The sequence below is a fragment of the Tinamus guttatus genome, unplaced genomic scaffold, assembly GCF_059628265.1.
Source record: "Tinamus guttatus ecotype Peru unplaced genomic scaffold, ASM5962826v1 Tinamus_guttatus_pri_ptg000010l, whole genome shotgun sequence".
Taxonomy (NCBI): Eukaryota; Metazoa; Chordata; class Aves; order Tinamiformes; family Tinamidae; genus Tinamus; species Tinamus guttatus.
Window position 1 is genome coordinate 4423325 of NW_028288544.1, and position 18531 is coordinate 4441855.

General features: G+C 44.2%; 1 protein-coding gene across 1 annotated transcript in view; it reads left to right on the top strand.

The window, feature by feature from the left end:
* The first annotated feature begins 5791 nt into the window (after positions 1-5791).
* Positions 5792-18531, top strand: part of SLC35F1 (solute carrier family 35 member F1) — a 221345-nt gene continuing 208605 nt past the window's right edge. Inside the window, exon 1 of the mRNA XM_088522718.1 lies at positions 5792-6077. Within this exon, the coding sequence (XP_088378844.1) occupies positions 5863-6077 (215 nt within the window). The 5' untranslated portion in view covers positions 5792-5862. The remainder of the gene's footprint in view (positions 6078-18531) is intronic.

Here is an 18531-nt window from a genome sequence, read left to right on the forward strand (position 1 = left end):
AGACAGACTGCTCCATATGTGCGCATGTGCCTTAAAGATAAGTGAAGGAATAAGGCAAAATTAAACTGTCATATTCTTCCTGAAAAGGACTTCTCAAGACGTGTTCCTTCAATTTCAAAAGGAATTAATTTGATTTTTTTTCATATCTATGTATCACATTTTCTGACTGCTGAACAGTGGCAGGTTGAAAAAGGGTTATTATTGTTTCACAGAAAAAAAACAGGGTTGTTTGAAAAACTTATTATTTCTGGACAAGTAGAGACACTTAAATCAGGGAGTACTTTAGCTTGACATATAATTATGTAATGAGGAAGGCGAGGAAGCATGCAACACAGCAAATAAAAATAATTGTAAGGTGGATTATTGAAAAGAACATGGAGATTGAAAGCATTATTGGGCTGAACAAAAATAGCATCACATGACTATTAAAAGATAATTTATTTTTTGTCAGCAGATTAGGGACTTCTTCCCATTTGCCTTTCTGGTACTGAATGTTGATGAGGGAGATAAAAGTCTGCCTCCCTGCAGCTTTCTGAGGATGTGCTGTTGTTTTCTTTCTGAGATTCAGTTTTCTTTCCCCTCTGAGGTTTGAATCTCTGAGTGACCTATGCCATGAGCAAAGTAGGAAAGCTAATACACCATTTTTAAATAAACTCTGCAGTATGCATGTACTTCAACCCAAATTAGAAAAATCACAAGAAAGTAAATGTCTACCCCTGTCTAAAATCCACTGGTAACTGCAGGATTACAGCAAAATCCAGCTCTCCTATTTCTATTTCTATTTCTAGTTCTGAACTGGTCTATTTCTATTTCTAGTTCTGAACTGGTCGTGAACCTTGTCCTATTGTAAGTGAAGGCATTCACAGATTATTTCTTGCATTTTCATTGTGTCTTTGTTGCTCACCCAAGGTGATGGAAAACTAATAAATGCTATTTAGTTTTGCCTTCTTGGTATTGCATAATCTATCTTCTTTTATATGCACTCAGCTGCTTGACCTCAGGCTCCAGTGAAATGGCAGTGTGATTTCTGTGTGTGTGTGTGTGTGTGTAAATATTCCCCCACAAGAGTGAAAGTTATTACTGAGCATTGGTATATTCCGTCCTGCAACTAATGAGGGATATAAAAAATCGATATTGCAGATGTCAAAACTTGGCATGGTTACCCATAACCTTCCACACTGGTTGTGTGATCCGAGCATTTGGTCTTCCTTTGTTTGTGACTTCAAGGGAACAAGGGCAGAACAGAAGAAGCAGTGGTGTCCTTGCCTGCTTCCATGTCCTTCCTCTCCTGTTTCGTTAGATTCAGAGCTGCTGTCTAGGAATGGCATGTGGGCTGTGTGCTGAGATCCCCAACAGCTATGTTGCTTTTCCACAGCTGTTCCCGTACTACTGTGCATGAGTAAACACGCTGCGCTTGGGTTCAAAACTGCTGGTTTCTCATCTGCTGAGAAGCTGACTCGCGAGGCCCCGATTATCTGTAACCACCTTGCAGGCAGCAACGATGATGCTGGAACTGCAAGGGATGATGGTGCTGGAAAATTGAGGAACAGCATGAAGGCTGAGTCGCTCTGCTCTGCAGCTGCTTCGTTTTCTCATAGTCGGCTTCATGTACTGAAAGCTCATGAATTCCCTGAGTCTTTCTCAGGTGTTGGGAGATGGCAGGAGTTGGGCTTTCCTAATGCAAATGTGCTAATGAGAGGCCTGGAAGGACTTTGAACACAGAACTTTTGTGCCAACCGCATCTGCCTCTGTGCTACCACTTGTCCCCTAACAGCCCTGTAATAAAGACTGTCACTGCTGCTTAAAGATACTGGGGTAGTCTTAAAGCAAGTAGGCAGAGGTGCTACAGCTTCAGGGCAACATGCAGCCCATGCTCACCAAAATATGAATATTCTTCTCTGAATGCCATGCAAAAGTAAGTGGGATTTGATCCATGTGATACTGCTATAGACTGTGCTAACCAGCTGCAACTCCTTCATTCTGGCTATAAGATCCAATAACAAATGTAATACTTGATTTAATATTAACAATCCAACAATGCTCATATCAAATAATGTTTAATACAAATCAAATGCTGCATCAAATATTATTAAATATTAATAAAACAAATGATAATTTTGATGTGAAGCAAAGAAAATATAGAATAGTCATTGAGACAGATGAAAAAGAGAGCATAACAGCCTTGGTGTTTGCTCATGAGGTGACAGGCCAGTGTTGGCCAGAGCAGCTTTAGCAGCTCAGTTCTTCCCACCCCTGAAAAGATGTGATGAAAGAGACTAATGGCCTGGCTGAATCTTCATGACAAGCCAAAGACCCAAATGTGAGTACAGCACTAAAATGTGGTCCACATCTTAGGTGAGTGCTGAAGCCACTGGAATTTGAGTTTATTTTCTTGGAGCTGATGATTATCTTAGAGACCAAGGGAGGCCAATAGTACAGTCTGGTGGGCAGCAGCCTCAGCTGCAACAGGGAAGATTGAGTTTTAACTCTGACTAAAATCTGGCTAAGATGAGATAAAACTCTAGGTCTCCCACATCCAGGGAGAGTGCTCTAACTACTTGGAGATGAATGTGCATGACTTTTACAAAAGATTCTCGTTTGTTCACACTATGCGATTAGTCACAATTTTTGATGCTGCTGTTTTGCCCTTGGTCAGGCTCTGGTGCTCCTGCTGCAATTCCTGCCCAGGCCAGGTTAGCTCAGAGCACACCCAGAAAGTGAGAGCCCAGGAGAGGAGTTCTTCCCCTCTCCTAAGCAATGTGCTTCAGGCCATCAGGATTTAGGCCTGATTTAGGCCAGGCCTTCGAGCTGTGTGAGAGCAGCTCAGCGTAAACGCTCTTTCTACAGCCTCACACATGCTTATCAGTGGAAACCTTAAAAGGCAACACACTTCTTCAGGATAAAGCACAAAGGGTCATTGGATTAACATCTAGCCGGTTCAGCTATTAATCGGTAGGACAAAATGTTTAGCAGAAAATGTATTTTCACAATTATACAAATTATATTATTATCTTTCAGCAAAATTAATCCAGTTAGGTGTCATATTAATGAAGATGCCAGACATGTCGTAGCTGAGTATCTTCACGCTGAGAAACAGCTCTACTGGTGGATGAACATGCTTAGCTTTGTGTTTGAAATCAGGCCAGGAGTGCTCACACTGCAAGGGATATTTAGCCACCAGAACAACATCTTGAGTAATTATTAAGATGTTAAGATGCTCTGTTCCCAATCAGTCATTACCAAGAGTATGGCTCTGTCAATCTGTTGATATTACTAGATAGGATACATTCAGTATAATTGTTCTTCCTAGCAGTTCTGTGTAGTCATGGAAAGAAAAAAAAGCAGCATGGCTGTCACATTAAATGTATAAAGCCACATGATGATGTATAATGCTACATGTGCTGTATGATACTGAGACAAAGTAATTGGAAATAATTTTACTGGACACTGAGCAAAAGCTGAGCATTATTAATAATAAGCCTGGATATATAAGCAATCCATTTAGCCATGGTGGTAGCACAGGTGTCTACACGGGTTGATAGTTTCTGCTAAAAAGTGGGCTCTCAAATACGGTGACTGTCCTGAGGACAGCGCCTTCCTACAGACCTCCTCTTTCCTGGCAGGCCAGAAATTGAATTTCAGGTATGCATTCATTTGGTTTAATCTGTAGAAATAAAGTTACACAAACACTATTGTTCTGGTCTGTTCAGCTGTCAGATTAGTCTGCAGCGGCCACAGAACGCACAGAAACAAATACATTTCTCATTTAAATGTTGTCGTTATAGGCATGGAGAGTATTTCCAGAGTGTTTGCAGTTGTCGCAGAGGCGCAATTTTTGAGAAAGGATGTTGAAGGAAGGACGTGAAGACATTAACAGATACCTACCGGAGGTATATGAGGCAGAGACGAACTTGTGCGTGTGGGCTGCTGAATCCAAGCGACAACGGTGCCCAGTGGGGCAGGCTGCACGTAATGACCCGTCCTGGAAATTAACTTGTGACACGTCCTTGTCAGGCTCAGGGACACACAGGGTGGCATCCAGGCGGGTCCTGAAGATCTCCAGGGAAGGAGACTCCACAGCCTCTCTGGGCAGCCTCTTCCAGGGATCGGTCACCCGCACAGTGAAGCTGTTCTTCCTCACATGGAGAGGGAACTTCTGTGTTTTAGTTTATATCTACTACCCCTTGTCCCATCCGATGCTTTTGAGGCTCTGTTCCCTCCACTTCTGAGCATAGTCAGGGAGAACGGACCTTATCTTTTCTCCCCTCATGGAAACATGTGGTTGCCATAGGGGGGATAGGAGAGCGGAGAATCTCCTAGCAGCATAATCTGACTCAACTGAGGTTTGCCTCGCGCTGAAAGCAGCTGGCGCTTTGCCCAGAACTCGGAATGGACTTTAGAGGATTTTGAGCGAGCGATCCACATCTTCAAAAGCATTCCACGGCTGGAACAATATGCTCCGATGGACCTAGTCTCATGGGCTATTCGCTTGAGACTGCTGAGGTGCTCAGAGCGAACAGCAATATTAAAAATTAATGTTAGCAAAAGGAATAGTCCCTATAAAGGGAGGTTACCGACCTGAAACCTAGTCATTAAAAAAACAAAAGTAAACATAATTTCAAGTATTATATCTAGGTGATTTCTGAGGGGACACACCACAGTGTTTACAACCCCAATTGTCTGTTTTTTTAAAAATGTTTTCTGCTCCGTCTTGGCTTTGTGTAAGACACTTGCAACCAGGAGAAATAGTAAAAGAAACTTTGACAAAAATAAACAGTGGGGATTGATAGAATGGAAAAGATGAAATTTCAAATTTATTTCAATTACTGGAGCTCTTTGCAAAGTTAACAGATGATACATTTCAGAGTGCTATAATTGGTTTAAAAAGGTATGTATATATTTTAACCTCCTCTGAGCTTAACTCCTTTTTTTTAATTAAAATTTTCACTATTCAGAATAAGAAATATTAAAAACACAGTCATTCCATTCATGTTTGAAAATACTGTATTTAAAAGAGATTACAAGTAGAGTCTGCAGTAAGGCTGGACTTGGCATGAAGTGGCACGAAAAAACGTACGTGGAGCTGAACTTTAAGGGCAGAGATCATTATCTCTCCTCGCAGTTGGCTACGTACTTACCTAGCAGCCACAAGAAGACGAACCCATTTCCAGCAGCGTTTTTTATTTGCACTTTTTATTTTTTTCCCCCACCACCAACTAAGGGAGCAGGTGCCAGGCCATGTTTCAAAGGAGGAAGGCAGGGTAATTCCTAGGTGTATTCGCATCGTGCTAGTAGATGAGGGAAACGCCATATAGTGCGGCTGTCGACAAGAAAAACTTTTACGGGTTCAAAGAGGATATATTTTAAATAAAAGAGGGGGGGAAGGGAAGGGGGGAAAACAAAACGGGGCCCCAGAAGAGGCCGAGCGGGTGTTCGGCCCGGTGAGGTTTGGGGGCTCTTCCGAGCCCCCCGGCCTGGGGGCGTCTCCGAGCGCCCCCCGCGCAGCCGGGGCCGGCGCCGGCCCGGGGCGCAGCCCGCGCCCCGCTGCCCGGGCCCGGGGGCGGCGGCGCCGCCTGGCGGGCGGCCGGGCCGGGGCGGCGGCGCCACCTGAGCTCCGGCGGGGCGCGCGGCGCTGCGGAGCGCGGGGCGGAGGAGGAGGAGGGTCCGCACCCCGGCGGCACGCTGTGTCCTGCGCGCGGCACTCGCTGCCGGCGGCGCAGCCCGCCCCTCGCTGCATGGCAGCCCAGTGAGGAGGAGCGGGCGCGGGGCTGGCGCTGCCCGGAAGACGAGGCAGCCTCCGCCGCCGCCAGCAGCGCCCGCGCGGGATGCGCCCCGCTCGCCGCTGAGCCCCGCCGCGCCGCGATGCTCTCGCCCGAGCGCCACCGCCACCACCCGCACCCGCCCGCGCCGCCGCCGCCGCCGCAGCACCAGCACCACCCGCCGCAGCCCAACCATGTCGTGGCCACCATCGAGAACCTGCCGGCGGAGGGCGGCAGCGGCGGCGGCGGTCGCGGCGGCGGCGGCATCGCCGCCTCCTCCTTCAGCGTGCGCCAGCGCCTCAGGAAAGTGCTGAACAGGTGAGCGGGGAGCGCCCACCGCGGCACGTGCGGGCGGCGGCCGTTACCCGGCGGCGGCGGCCGTTACCCGGCGGCGACGGCCGTTACCCGCGGCGTGAGGCGGGGGCGGCCGCGCCCCCGAGCTCGTGGGGAGCGAGGCTGGGGGGGCGGCGGGAGCCTCGCGGGGGGCGGCCGGGGGGTCAGCGCCGCCGCTGCGGGGGCGGCGGGAGCCTCCGCGCTGCCTCCGCCGGGCTCCGCGCCCACCTGCCCGGGGCACCTGCGGGCGGGAGGCAGCGCCGGGGCCGCGCGAGGTGCCGGTGCGGCCGCGTTGTCAGGGCGAAGGCGGCGCTGGCGCTGGCGCTGCGCCGGGCTGGCCGCGCGCGCGGCTCGGCGCTGCGAGCGCGGAGGTGCCGGAGCCGCCGCGGGGCTCGGGAGAGGGGGTTTCACCCCAAACCCCGGAACCATCTTAAGTTCTCTATGCGCTCCCCGCCGCGAGCTGCTTGTTCTGCGCTGCGTTTCGTCAGGGCTGAGCGGGGGGCGGTTCGTTCTCCCCCCAAGATATGTCCATCCAGAGCCGAACTGGTTGCGCTTCCCCAGAAGGAGCCTCCAAACTCCGATGTGAAAAGCCAGCAGAAGGCATCGCTTTGGCATCATAAGTTTTTACTTGCTGAATAGACCTAAACAGAAGAGTTGCAGCATTATAAGCATCAGTGGGCTGTTGCGTACCAGTGTCCACTCCCCCCCCCCCCTTTTTTTTTTTTAAGTGTAACATGGCTGAGGTATTAAGAGAAAAAGATCAGCGTTATCTGGGTAAATACAAATTTTGAGGGTGGAGCTCCTTAATTCTTTTAAGGTTTTAAGCATTAGAAGCCTACCATTGTTACCATCAGTTCCTGAAGGCATTTGTTCCCACACCATTGCCGCTATGTGCAGCTAAGTAACCGTCACTGTTCTAGGAGGATCTCAAAGCGTCGGCCAGGGAGGAAATATTTATACTTAGTTATTTGAATATATGAAGTATTGAAGAATGGTTGAAACAAGCAACAGATCAAAACAAACTCAATTTTCTTGTGTGCGTCTGTGTACCTGCAACATTCAGCATAGTAAAATTCCCTCCCAGTGTTATGGGAGGTGTCCTATGTGCTTCTGAAACCCTGCCCCTTTCTGCTCGATCTTCCTGACTTCTCACAGTCTTGAAATGAGACATCAGAGAAAAGGAGTCTCTTGGGGACAGCAAGAGATGTATGAGGATAGTCAGTAGATTGGCTACAGAAGCAAAGCACTGTCTATTCAAGGGCAGTAATAGCAATCTCTGTGGAGCCATCAAATTGACCATGCTCTTGGTGGCTAGGAAGTGTTGTATTTGTTAATCTGATTCAAGTAGTTGTCATGCTCATGCATAAATATAACTCTCAGCCGTATATCATGAGCCAAAGCAATATTTACTGTTAGATGTACATGGTTGAAATGAAAACATACAGTTTTTTTATTATTATTTTTGAAGGGAGGAAGAGTATAGAAATGGGTCAGGTGACTGAAAAACTCAAATGCCTCTTCTGACTAATTCCGAAAACTGAATATGGAAACTAAATCTCCTCTCTACCGAAGGAATGCCCTCATGAATTCAGAGGAGTGCTTGGTTGCTTGTGCAGGAGTGTGTTCTTTTTGCCTCCCCAAATATTAAAGCAGACACAAATGTTGCCAAATATAAGCAATTTGTGGAGCAGAAATCTCCCGTGGGGAAGCAGGTTCAAGATAACCTGTATTAAGCAAATCCTTAGCCCACCCAGAGTTTCTATCATGGGAATTTTTGAGGTTAGATGACCTTCTGCTTTACATAGGTGCCAAGGACTTAGCTCTGTGTAGTGTCGTGCCTTCCGCATAAGCATTTCTGCTGATACAAAGAAATCGATCTTGACAGAAGGCTTATGTTTCCATCGAGTACAGCAAAAACAGTCTGCAAATATAAAAGAGAAAGGAAGAAATATACGTGAAAAACATATAAAGAAGTAGAAAATAGCATTGGTGTCTTTCCTTCAGTTAGTCTTTTCTACTGGAAATGCAACACTTGCTTGAAAACCTTTATTTATCAAAAGTTACTGATTGACTCATTCAGTTGACCTAACGTGTGCTTCTATTATTTTTTTTTTTTTTTGCTGAAAAAGGAAGGGATTTCTAGGATAGACAGACAAAATAGTGGCCTGGGGTTGCCGGGAACCTGACTGGAATCTGGAATGGGAATGATCGGAGGAGACAGACAGCAGGAGCATGGAGCTGGATGCGGGCAGAAACTGTGCAATGCTTCTCTCTCACTTTAAATGTAGTAGTAGTTCAGTCGCCCAGGCACCTGGTGATTCCTGAATTGCTTTCCAAGGCTTCTCCTAAAATTGCTTTACAAGCTGTGGAAACTTATTTTAACTTCACCTTCCCAACTGAAAGCAGAGATGGAGGGTTTTAAAAATCTATTTCAGTGGTCATAGCGAACACTGCACTTTGTGAAAAGTTGGCCATAACAGAAAACCAAAGTAAAATGCAAAACGGAAGGGTCAGAGCCAAGGAGGAGTGGAGATGTGCTGTGAAACTGTGGGGTTTATGCTGCTTATGGTGAAAAGGTCCTGCTGTGCTCTGAGCAAGCTCCGTGTTATCCCTGAAGGACAGAGTATGACTTTGGAAGGCAATTGCGTTACGGGGTAGTGTTGAGATGAGTAGGTGCTGAGAATACACTTCTGGACCTGCGTCTCACCTATGATTTCTGGCTGGGCTTCCTTCTCCTACACCTTTCTTGTGATATATTCTCCCCTGGGGTCCCTGCTTTGTTGCAGGAGAGAGGAAAGAGTAATTTTGACTGCTTGCTCGCTTGCTTCCCCACGGCCTCTGTGAAGCCAGGACCGGCTCCACCAACTCTGTGTGTAGAATGCAGCTCAATAGGCAGCGACTCACTTGCTCCATCTTGTCTCCCACCTGTAGCAGTGAGCAATTAAAAATGAGGGGTGAGGAGAAATAAAAGCTGCTCAAAGCTCTGTGTTTCTTCTTGGCTTTGCTCTGGCACTTACCATTTCAGAGATACCTGTGAGTTGATCCAAACTTGTTCTGCCCGGCTGTACTCTCTAGAGGAACTGGGCAGGGAGTAAATGCTGGGTTGCTATGTGAGTCAAGAATGAAATGGAGTTTTTGCAAGAAAAAGGAGTGAATATCTTTAGATCCTCTGACAAAGGATCTAAAGGACTTTTTTAAACCTAAGTAAATTGGATTATTCTTGGAAACAAAAAATATCTCTATCAATAATATCAATAGACACGGCTCTCTGAAGTGATGAAGCCCCTATTACAGTAGTGTTTTGCCTGATGAGGACTTTTCTAGAAAGCTTGATAGCACATGCATTTTCTTGGGCTTACTCTTGCCTGCCTGTAGTGCTTTCATTAAGAATACTCCTTGCAATATCTGGCCATGACTTATGTTGTTTGAAATATCTCTTCTTGAGCTTTTCCCTGCTCCCTGTAAACGCTCTGCGTTTTTCAAAAGTTGCCTTACTCTGACAAAACATGTCAGAGTAGTAGAAACATAGCCAACTCAATAGCAGAAAATGGAATAAGAATAATTTTAGGCACTGGCTCCCATGCCATTTTTTAAGCAGCTTTACAATTATGTGTTCTGTTCCCATGAATTGTGGAAGGTTTTTCTGCAGCAGCGTGAGTCTATTTCTACTTCCTTGCCGGATAAGTCAGCTTCTTGGATAATTTCAGCTTCACGCGTAAAACCAGTGTATGGCCTAATTACCACTCTCTTTCTAAGAAAAAGAAAGAAAAAAAATGTTATTAAAAAGAATAATTCATTAATCAAGAAAGTGATTAATTTTGTTGCCAAAGTGAACAAAACAAAATGAATAAAAAGCAATTTGGATTTCATTTGATCTTCACTGTCAGAAAGACCAGCTGTTTGCGTACAGGCTGAGTAAAACTTTTGCTTTCGTAATATATTACAGGCCTAATTCATCCCTTAATGGAGTAATGGAGTTCCCTTGTGTTGGAGTTGAGGAAGAACTTGGCCCACTAGGCAACTAACTTTAACTGTGTGTTAAGGCTACTAGCTCTTCAGAGATGAGAGCTGTTTAGCTTACACTTCAAGTGTATAACCCAATGAAATGTGTATTTTTTTTTTCTCCCTCAAATAATGCATATCCACAGGGTGGATCAGTAAGAGGGATTTTATGTACTAAAAAGACCTTGAAAATGGGTAATAATGAAATTGAGGTAACATATTTATTTGCCCCAAAGCAATAACGTTTTTGAGTCAACTGATGAGAGATGCAAACAAACCAAATAGTTTATGGTATTTCTTTTTTTTTAATGAAGAGCAACTCAATGATCAAATATATCACTTCTAGAATCCCCCAAAAGATTGAGTATTCATAACCTTTGGTTGCTCTGCTCTCTTCTTCAGAACAAAAGTGTTGGCTTCCTTTGGGGTTTTTATTCTTTAAAATTACAGATAGCTGCCAAAGTCCACCGAAAATAACAGTAACTGTAGAAGAATGACTCAGAGTTCCATTTCAGTTAGCTGTAGTTCTCCATTTAGGTAAAAATCTTTATATTACTTCCAAGCAAGTAAAAGAGAAGGAGCATTTTGAGCACAGATAAAGCAAGTAGGTTGGCTTTGTCATAGCTGTCATCATCGTTCTTTCGGGGGGAGGGGGGGACGGGGAAGCGGTCAGATCTGCCCATATGAAAACACCCCTACAGATTTTGTATGTACATGTGGGTGAGTAAACTGCTAAGAAAATATTTGCTGTTGAAAAAGGAGTTCCTTTCTTCCAGGTATCTGAGATTTCTCATTGACATAACCATAACATAGCCAACTTGTATTTTGTTGAGAGTTTTTTGCTGTCAGTTTCTACCGTTCAGATGTTGTGAGTTGAAAGGGATGAAGATGTCTTTTTCTTTTCTTTCTTTTTTTTTTTTTTTCTGATGGCATGAAACGGTATAAAATTCACTCATTAAAGGTTGTCTGCTGTTCCCCTTTGTTCATTAGTTTACCTGTAATACCACTGTGAAAGCAGGTGGCCTCTTGTGAATTAGTTAAGGTTCCCAGTAATTTGTGTGCATAAGGGAAATATCTGTAGAACAGAAAAAAAAGTTGTCTTTCCCTTACCCCTCCAAACAAGTTATTTCAGGGAGTGCATGCTTATGGGCATGCTGCTGTACACTTTTAAAATGCTTCAATTTAGGAGTAAAGATAACAAGAGCATAAAGCTTTCACTCTGGTACTGCATCCAGTACTGAAAGTCTGAGTATAGTTTCAAAGTCTGTCTGAGCACGGGTTCATAACAGGTTTTAGAGCTAATGTAACATGCAAAGTCACAAGAAGAAAAGAAAGGCAACAGTTTTAGGACAAGATGCAAACACTGTCAGTCCTATCCTGAAATAGGAATTGCCCGAATACGGTGATTTAATATGATAAGTGCATTGCACTTTAAAATCAAAACTCACATAGTGATTGGAAAAAGACTTCCCCTAGGAGGGGTAATCTATGCAAGGCAAACTGTGTGACTTTCTTCTGTCTACCAATGGCATTCAGAGGGCCGTTACTTATGAGATGCCTGTTTAAGTGGGAATTTTTGACATTGGCTGTACTGGGCTTTGGGAAGGGGTTACTGCCTCTTGAACTAGGGGGGTTTCAAAAGAGCAGCGCCGTAAATGGCTCCATAGAGCAAGCTGGAGGAATGGACAGAGTGGTTCTTATGGGCTGGACAGAGCAGCTTTAATGTGCTAATGAGGGGAAGGGCAGATGCCAGCAGCGATCAGAAGGTTCTTTGTGGCTCTGTGTCTTTGGAGATGGCTGCAGTCTCTGTCCTTATCGCCCTGTTTCTGCGGGCGAGAAACACTGGGGCTATTAGTGAGGTGGTCCCTTCCTTTAAGCCAGCAGATAGCCTTGCAAATCAGCACTTGAATACTGATTAGGCAGAATTGCCAAGAAAGCTTAGGAAAAGGAACCTGCAAGGAAGCTTGCTTTGCTTATTTGCATGTATATATATGTTTTATTTTTTAAAAAGCTCAACACCCCACATCAGAAACTCCATACTACAAGACTGTTTTGCTTGTGAACTGAGCTCAAAGCAGCAGAAATCACTTGCTGCAAGAACAGCTGTATTGGAGTAGCATAAATTGCTATTACTGGAAAGGATGTGAGTATTGGTGGTTGTGAAATTCATATTGTGAACCACTTAATCTGCCTGGTGCTGCTTATTTCTGTCATCTGTCCCTGGGATTTTCACTGAAAGCAGTTGTTTTTGAAGCTTTTTCTAACTTATTTTCTCCTATGACTTTTTTTTAGCTTTATTATATAGCCTTTCCTCATTGCTCTTTCTCTCATAGTTCCCAAATGATTGAAGTGATGGCTTTGTCTTGGACACATCACATTCTTCTTGGTACTGTTGAGCTGAAGAGCAAGAGATGGAGGAAGCCTGTCCCACAGCCTGTCCCTATGCTGTGAGAGTCCCTCTGCTGCAGCTTTGTGCTGCCCTTCTAAGGGAGAGTGTTTGTTTTGGGGGCATATGTGTCCAAATAATTTATTGTGTTGGATAACTCTAGATCTTGCTAGGTCTGCCCAAACATGGCTTCATGTAGATGCCACCGTAAAAAAATACAGTGATGCTTCTTAAGCCAGCGTTTTGTTGTGGTAGACCCAGTCATTTTGGCCCTGAATTTCAGTGTCCTGATGGTTTTGGAGCTGGTTGCTTTCTTACTTTCCCTTTTGCAATAGTGACCTGGAGAGCTGCCTTCCACCTTGAGATAAATTTTATCTGAGGAAGTGTGTGAGAGCCTGTCATTGCTTAGGGCTGGATGGGAAATCTTCTCTTTGGGCACACTTTTTTCTTTTCATCACAAAATATAGGTGAGTGAAGCTAAATTACTTGAAAGAATAGTGAGTTTTTTGTCAAGACTGCATATTCAGCAAAGCTTCTTGCATCTAGATTTGTCTTGTGTGGAGAACAAGCAAGACCTCACAGTAGTTTGGGTGTACTTATGTGGGAGATGAGATTTAACTCTCTGCTTTGCCACATCCTGTAGGGATGCTGTAGATGTGTGGACTGTGAGGTTCATTCAGGATGAAGAACTTCAACAGATCTTGGCTTTGTCCTAATGCAAAATGGGAAAAGTTCTAAAATTTCAAAACTTGGTGGAGCCAGATTTTTTTTTTTTTCCCTGACGCATCTCCCCAGGCATTTCAGGCTTCCAGATGCTTACTTATGAGAGCACACTATGCTTGAAACAGGTTGCTGCAGCTCTAGAACAGATAGATGAGCTAATTTATGCCCAGTAGCAAGACTGTATTTATTACCTCCCAAACCCTGAAGTTAATTGCAACCTGTTAGCCAGCATTAGATGATGATGGAATGAAAAAAAAAAAAAAAAGAAACATTTATGGCCCTCAGTTTGCTTAGCCCTCTCTGGTGTTCATTTGTCAAAGGATATGTTGCATGGATGTCCAGAAGCCTGTTTTGCCATATTTTTTAAGCTACATTGATTTTAAAATGATGCTGTCTTCTGTGCCGCATTTGTTCTCATTACTTTATTCCATCTGGCAGGTGTTTTGATGTGACTTGACCTTGTTTTGTTTTGTTTTCCATTTGCTAGAAATAGAAAATCAATTAAGAGGGGCTAAGTGTTTCCTCCCTGTGTTTGAGGAAGGGACGCTATCAGCGCTGTTGAAGGGACATACCTGGGTTCTGTTTCCTATAGTGGTGCCTCTTTACACATTTCATTAAAGGCAAGAGTTTTAGCAGAGAACGCTGCAGCTCCACTCCTCTATCCAGCCTAGCAACTACAGTCCTAATTCTTAATGTCCAATGGGACTCGCAGCTAGTAACATGAATCCTGTTAGACAGAGGAGGAATTTGAGTCTGAGCGAGTGTCATGGCTGTAAGTAAAAGTGAGAGAACTTGTCTCTGTCTCTTCCTTTAAAGAAAGGAGGTAGAATCCAGCTCCAAGGCCGGGTTCAAAATTGTGGCTCAGTGACTAACCTGAAGTTAGTCACTGACAGATAGTGGCCTAATACTCCAAGAGGGGTTAGACATAAGCTGTACCCTATCTCTGGTTTTCTGTTGCTTACCTAGATTTGCATCTTGGAGTTGTCTACCCAGGTGCCTCTGTGGCTATCTCAGATTGCAATATTCTTCTGAGTGGCTCTCTGCTTTATTTTCCTCTCTGATGAAACATTACGAGATAACTGCTGGAAAACACAGAAATATTGTGTTTGTATGATTGCTGCATAACTGTAGTCAAGATATCTAACTCTCTTGAATTTCTTCTGATACCCATTAACTTTGCTAGTGTGATTTTTGAGCTGTTGTCATTACTGCCCCATATTATGATCACGATAAACAGGGCATCATGCCTGCACTACTAGAGATTTGTGTACGTCACTCCGTGTCGCCATGAGGCTTTGATACTGGGGCAGTATGGCTGATGGAGGAGCTGGACATCTGCATGTGGAGGATATATGGCTTTAAACCTGGCCGCACCTGGCGGGAGCTGGTGTGGAGTGGCCTTGTACAAACTCTGGGTCTCTGCTCGAAAGCTGTTCATCAGAGCTCACCCAGCGCTGTGGTAGACATTTCCTTAGCACAGAAAAGTGGTTGCCACCACCAGGTATGTGCAATTTATTGGTCCGTACTTAACCTGTTTGGTGCTGGCTGATAATCTGCCTAGGCTCTTCTCCAGGTTGCATGGAGGGTACCATGGTGTGAAGGTTGGTATATGAAGTGATCAGCTTTGCGTCCGTAGAGTCCCCAAGGCACACAGGCGTCATCAGTTGAGCCAAGGAGCTTTTCTTTGTCTCCTGTTTCAGACCAGAGTGCAGTTAATGGAGAGAGATGTTTTATACTGATATTGTCAGAAACGGTAACATTGTGTAGAAAATCCATGAGTGTTAATATTGAGGGGCCTGGGAATGTTCAGTTTTAGAAGCTTTTGTTTACTGGATTACCCCCAAGGAATAGAAGGGCCTTTCTCAGATAGGTAGGGGAAAACCAGAAGGTTTTCCTTGCTATAGTTGATAGTGGTGGCTTTAACTGTATGGGAAGGGAAGAAAAACTCTGTGTGAGCAGTTGGGAAGGAGCTGCTTGCCTTGCAATGTATGCAGAAACAAAGTGCTGTTGTTAGCTATTTTGATACTTTAGGACCAAGAAATAATAAAATTAAAAGAATTACGCTGCAGTCATTCGAAGTCCACATATTTTACGGAGTTTAAATATCTCTGTGTTTTCAATGGTCTCTGTAGGCTAATTTGGGCCATTTTCCTACCAAAGTCTTTTCTTAATAGAAGCTGAGAGCAGTAATGAAGCTGAGCCAGTGTTTCTTTTCTGATGCTTCTTTCCTTTTCTATCTCTGCTACTGCTACATACAGGAAATTGCCTTTGATCATGATTTAAAAAAAAAAATCTTGGTGCTATTATATTGAGATCTGTAGGGACTGTCCTGGGTAGAGCGAAGATGAGGAAGGACAGCAGGCAGCAAGTAGGTTGGGAAGAGATGAGCAGGGAAATGGAAAATATTTAATGCTTATGGGATTTGATTCTTGAAGGAAATGACACCTTGTGCTGCTGCCTCCGTCTTGGGCTCTTTCATCAGAGGAGCTTTGCTTTGAGTTAGCATTACTCTCACCACTGTTTCTTTTGGCAGTCTGCTGCAGAAGGTCACGGTCGAGTCATTTTTCCAGCCCCATTTGGTGGAAGTCGTCACCTCAGTGTGAAGAGATTCAGTAGATTGCAGGAGACATGGGGAATTTAACCTGTAAGCACAGGAACAAGGTGGTGTGATGGTTGTGAGAGATGTATGAGATCGCTGCTTACTGGTATTGCAACGGAAAATTACAGGGCTTGTCTCATTTAAACAAAAGTGATGTTTTTTCAGAACAACTCTTTCATAGTGGAATGCACTAAAGTAGAAAGACAAGTTGGTTAAGTTGAGATGCAGTGCGAGATTGTAGCTGGAGGGCTGCCAGAAGTGGGAGAGTTACATTGCCTCCATCTGAACCCACTACAGTCACTAGGATTCAAAGTTTCTCCTGCTCTAAAGAGGCTACTTGAATGAAGACACCAAGTCCTTCTCTCGTAATTCACTTGGAAAAAAGGCTCTGTCTATGCATGAGTGCACAACACTTTCGAAGATGGAGCTAAAAACATTATCACAATTTAACATCCCCTTATAAATAAATTTTAGCACATTCTAGCTCATGGAATAATTTCTGTTAAATTCCATATCTGAGAATTTTCATACATATTGATTTGGCAGGTATTATTGTGTTAATGGTACTTATTATTACTCACACAAATTTATTAGATTTATTCCTATAACCTATCCCAGTATTAAGACGTTACTAAGAGAGCCCACAGAATCAATACCAATTTGTGTTCTCATTTACAAATGGTCTCAGTATATCCAAAATACTGTTACACTTAATACCGCTTAGCTGTGATTTATTTTGAAGCATAAACGCTATCTGGCAGTTTAAAATTTGTCTCTTCTTTTAGCCTTTTTTTTTTTTCCCACATATGTCTTTGTTTAAGCAAAATAGCATACATGAAGCATCAAAAAAGCCATGACCGTACTCTGGTCATAGGGACTAGTCAACAGTTTATGTATTTGCAAGATTAGGGCTCTGAGACCTGCTCTTTGATACATGTCCTGCCTTTATCCCTAGCAGGGTTCAAAGCAGGAGAGGGAACAAAGGTACAAATTTAACTTACAGCTAAACTGCTTGCCAAATTTGCTTTTGTTTGTCTTTGAGAAGCAGCCGTGTGTGTGTTTGTCTTCCAGGAGCAGTGGTGTTCGCTTGGGAAGCACTTGCATGGTGTGTCTGCACGAGTGCTGTACAGGAGGAAGGGGAAGGGTGTTGCTGGCCTGCTTGCTCCCGAAGCAGCAGGCGCTGCTTGCTGACATCTGCGGTGTGAGGTGAGGGGTACAGGGCCATAACCAGGAATGGCAAAGAAAACGCTTTGGTCACCAATTCATGGCTGCTACAATGAACTAGTTACAAGGAGAGATTAATCTTAAGGCAGTTCTAATACTGCTATTACTATTATGATTGCAGTAACTGTGATACTTGGATGTGTCATCCTTCCTTTATTTGGATGAACTAGAAATGTTCTGTGACCCTCGGGAAGAGAATTATGGAGATCGGTTGACCTCAGCTCAGCCTTTAAATCCAATCTAAAGAAGCTCACCAAATGTTTCTGCAGAGAAATCTCTGGGAGCTGCAGGTACCCAGAAATGATCTGCAGCAGTCAGAAACATGAAGCCACTTCAGGCTCAGGCTTCTCCCATCAGCTCTTCTTCGTTGTTCTCCAGAAAAAGTTGCAGGATCCACGCAGCACAGAATATTGCTAATCTAACTACCTTTTAATCCGTACTTAGTGTTGCTACTGTAGCTGCTGCTTGTGCCCTGCTATTGTTGCTAAGGTATTAAAAGCTCAAGGCTGTTAAATAAACACAACAGCATTCACAAGAAAGGCCAGTCAGATGATAAGGGAAAGTGAGTAGGGAAAAACAAAAAGCCTTGCATAAAAAAGCATGATACAGAAGCAGGTGTCAGAGTCAGAAAGATTGGGATATGCTCTGTGAACACCGGCTGCCTGATTAAGTTGTGCGATTGGGGAGCAAAGCCAGAATGTCATGGTTTGGGTCATTTTGACCATGCCTGGCTGATAGTTTGCAGGAGAGCAGATGGACACAAAGTAGCTCAGCCAGTCTTTACAAAAAGGGCAAGGGAGAGGTGGGCTTTTGGCTTTTTTTGTTTTGTTTGTTTTTGAGATGCTTGACAGAGGGTTAGTGAGAAATACTGTGATTTGGTAGATTCAGGAAGGAACTGTGGCTCCTGATTTACAATCCAGGATTGGACATTGACTTCTTTCTTTTTATTTTATTTTTTTTCTTTTCCTCCTCTCTTTGGGCAAATCTGTTAACCTCTCTGGGTCTGGTTCAGCATCTGTAAAATGAGAATAATTAAGCTTAACTACCTGGAAGAGTTGTTGATTAGCTGATGCTTGTAAAATGCTATACAGTGCTATAAAATATATTCTAAGTGCTAAGAAGCACCAAGAAGCATCTGGTGTGCAGGTACTGTAGTGTTGCACTGAAGCTTTATGAGCAAATGTTTGAGGGGGGAAAAAAAAATAAACAGAACAACTGATTTGTGTATTATACCAGCTTTGGCAGGCCAAGGGGTGGCATCTTTTTAAAGTCATCCAGCTTTCCTGTTCTCTGTACTGCGAAAATACACGGTAGGTTTTCCAAGAGCATCTGGAATGGTCCCTCACCGCAACTGCTGTGCGTTGGCGGCGGTGCCAGCCTGAGGCATTCTTGCTCCTCTCCAGGTGCTTATCCTCACTCCCCATCCCTTGGCTCCTGCTGATTGCACTGGAGGAATATGTATGGAAGTATAAAAGACACCATGCCATAAGATACATCCTAACAGG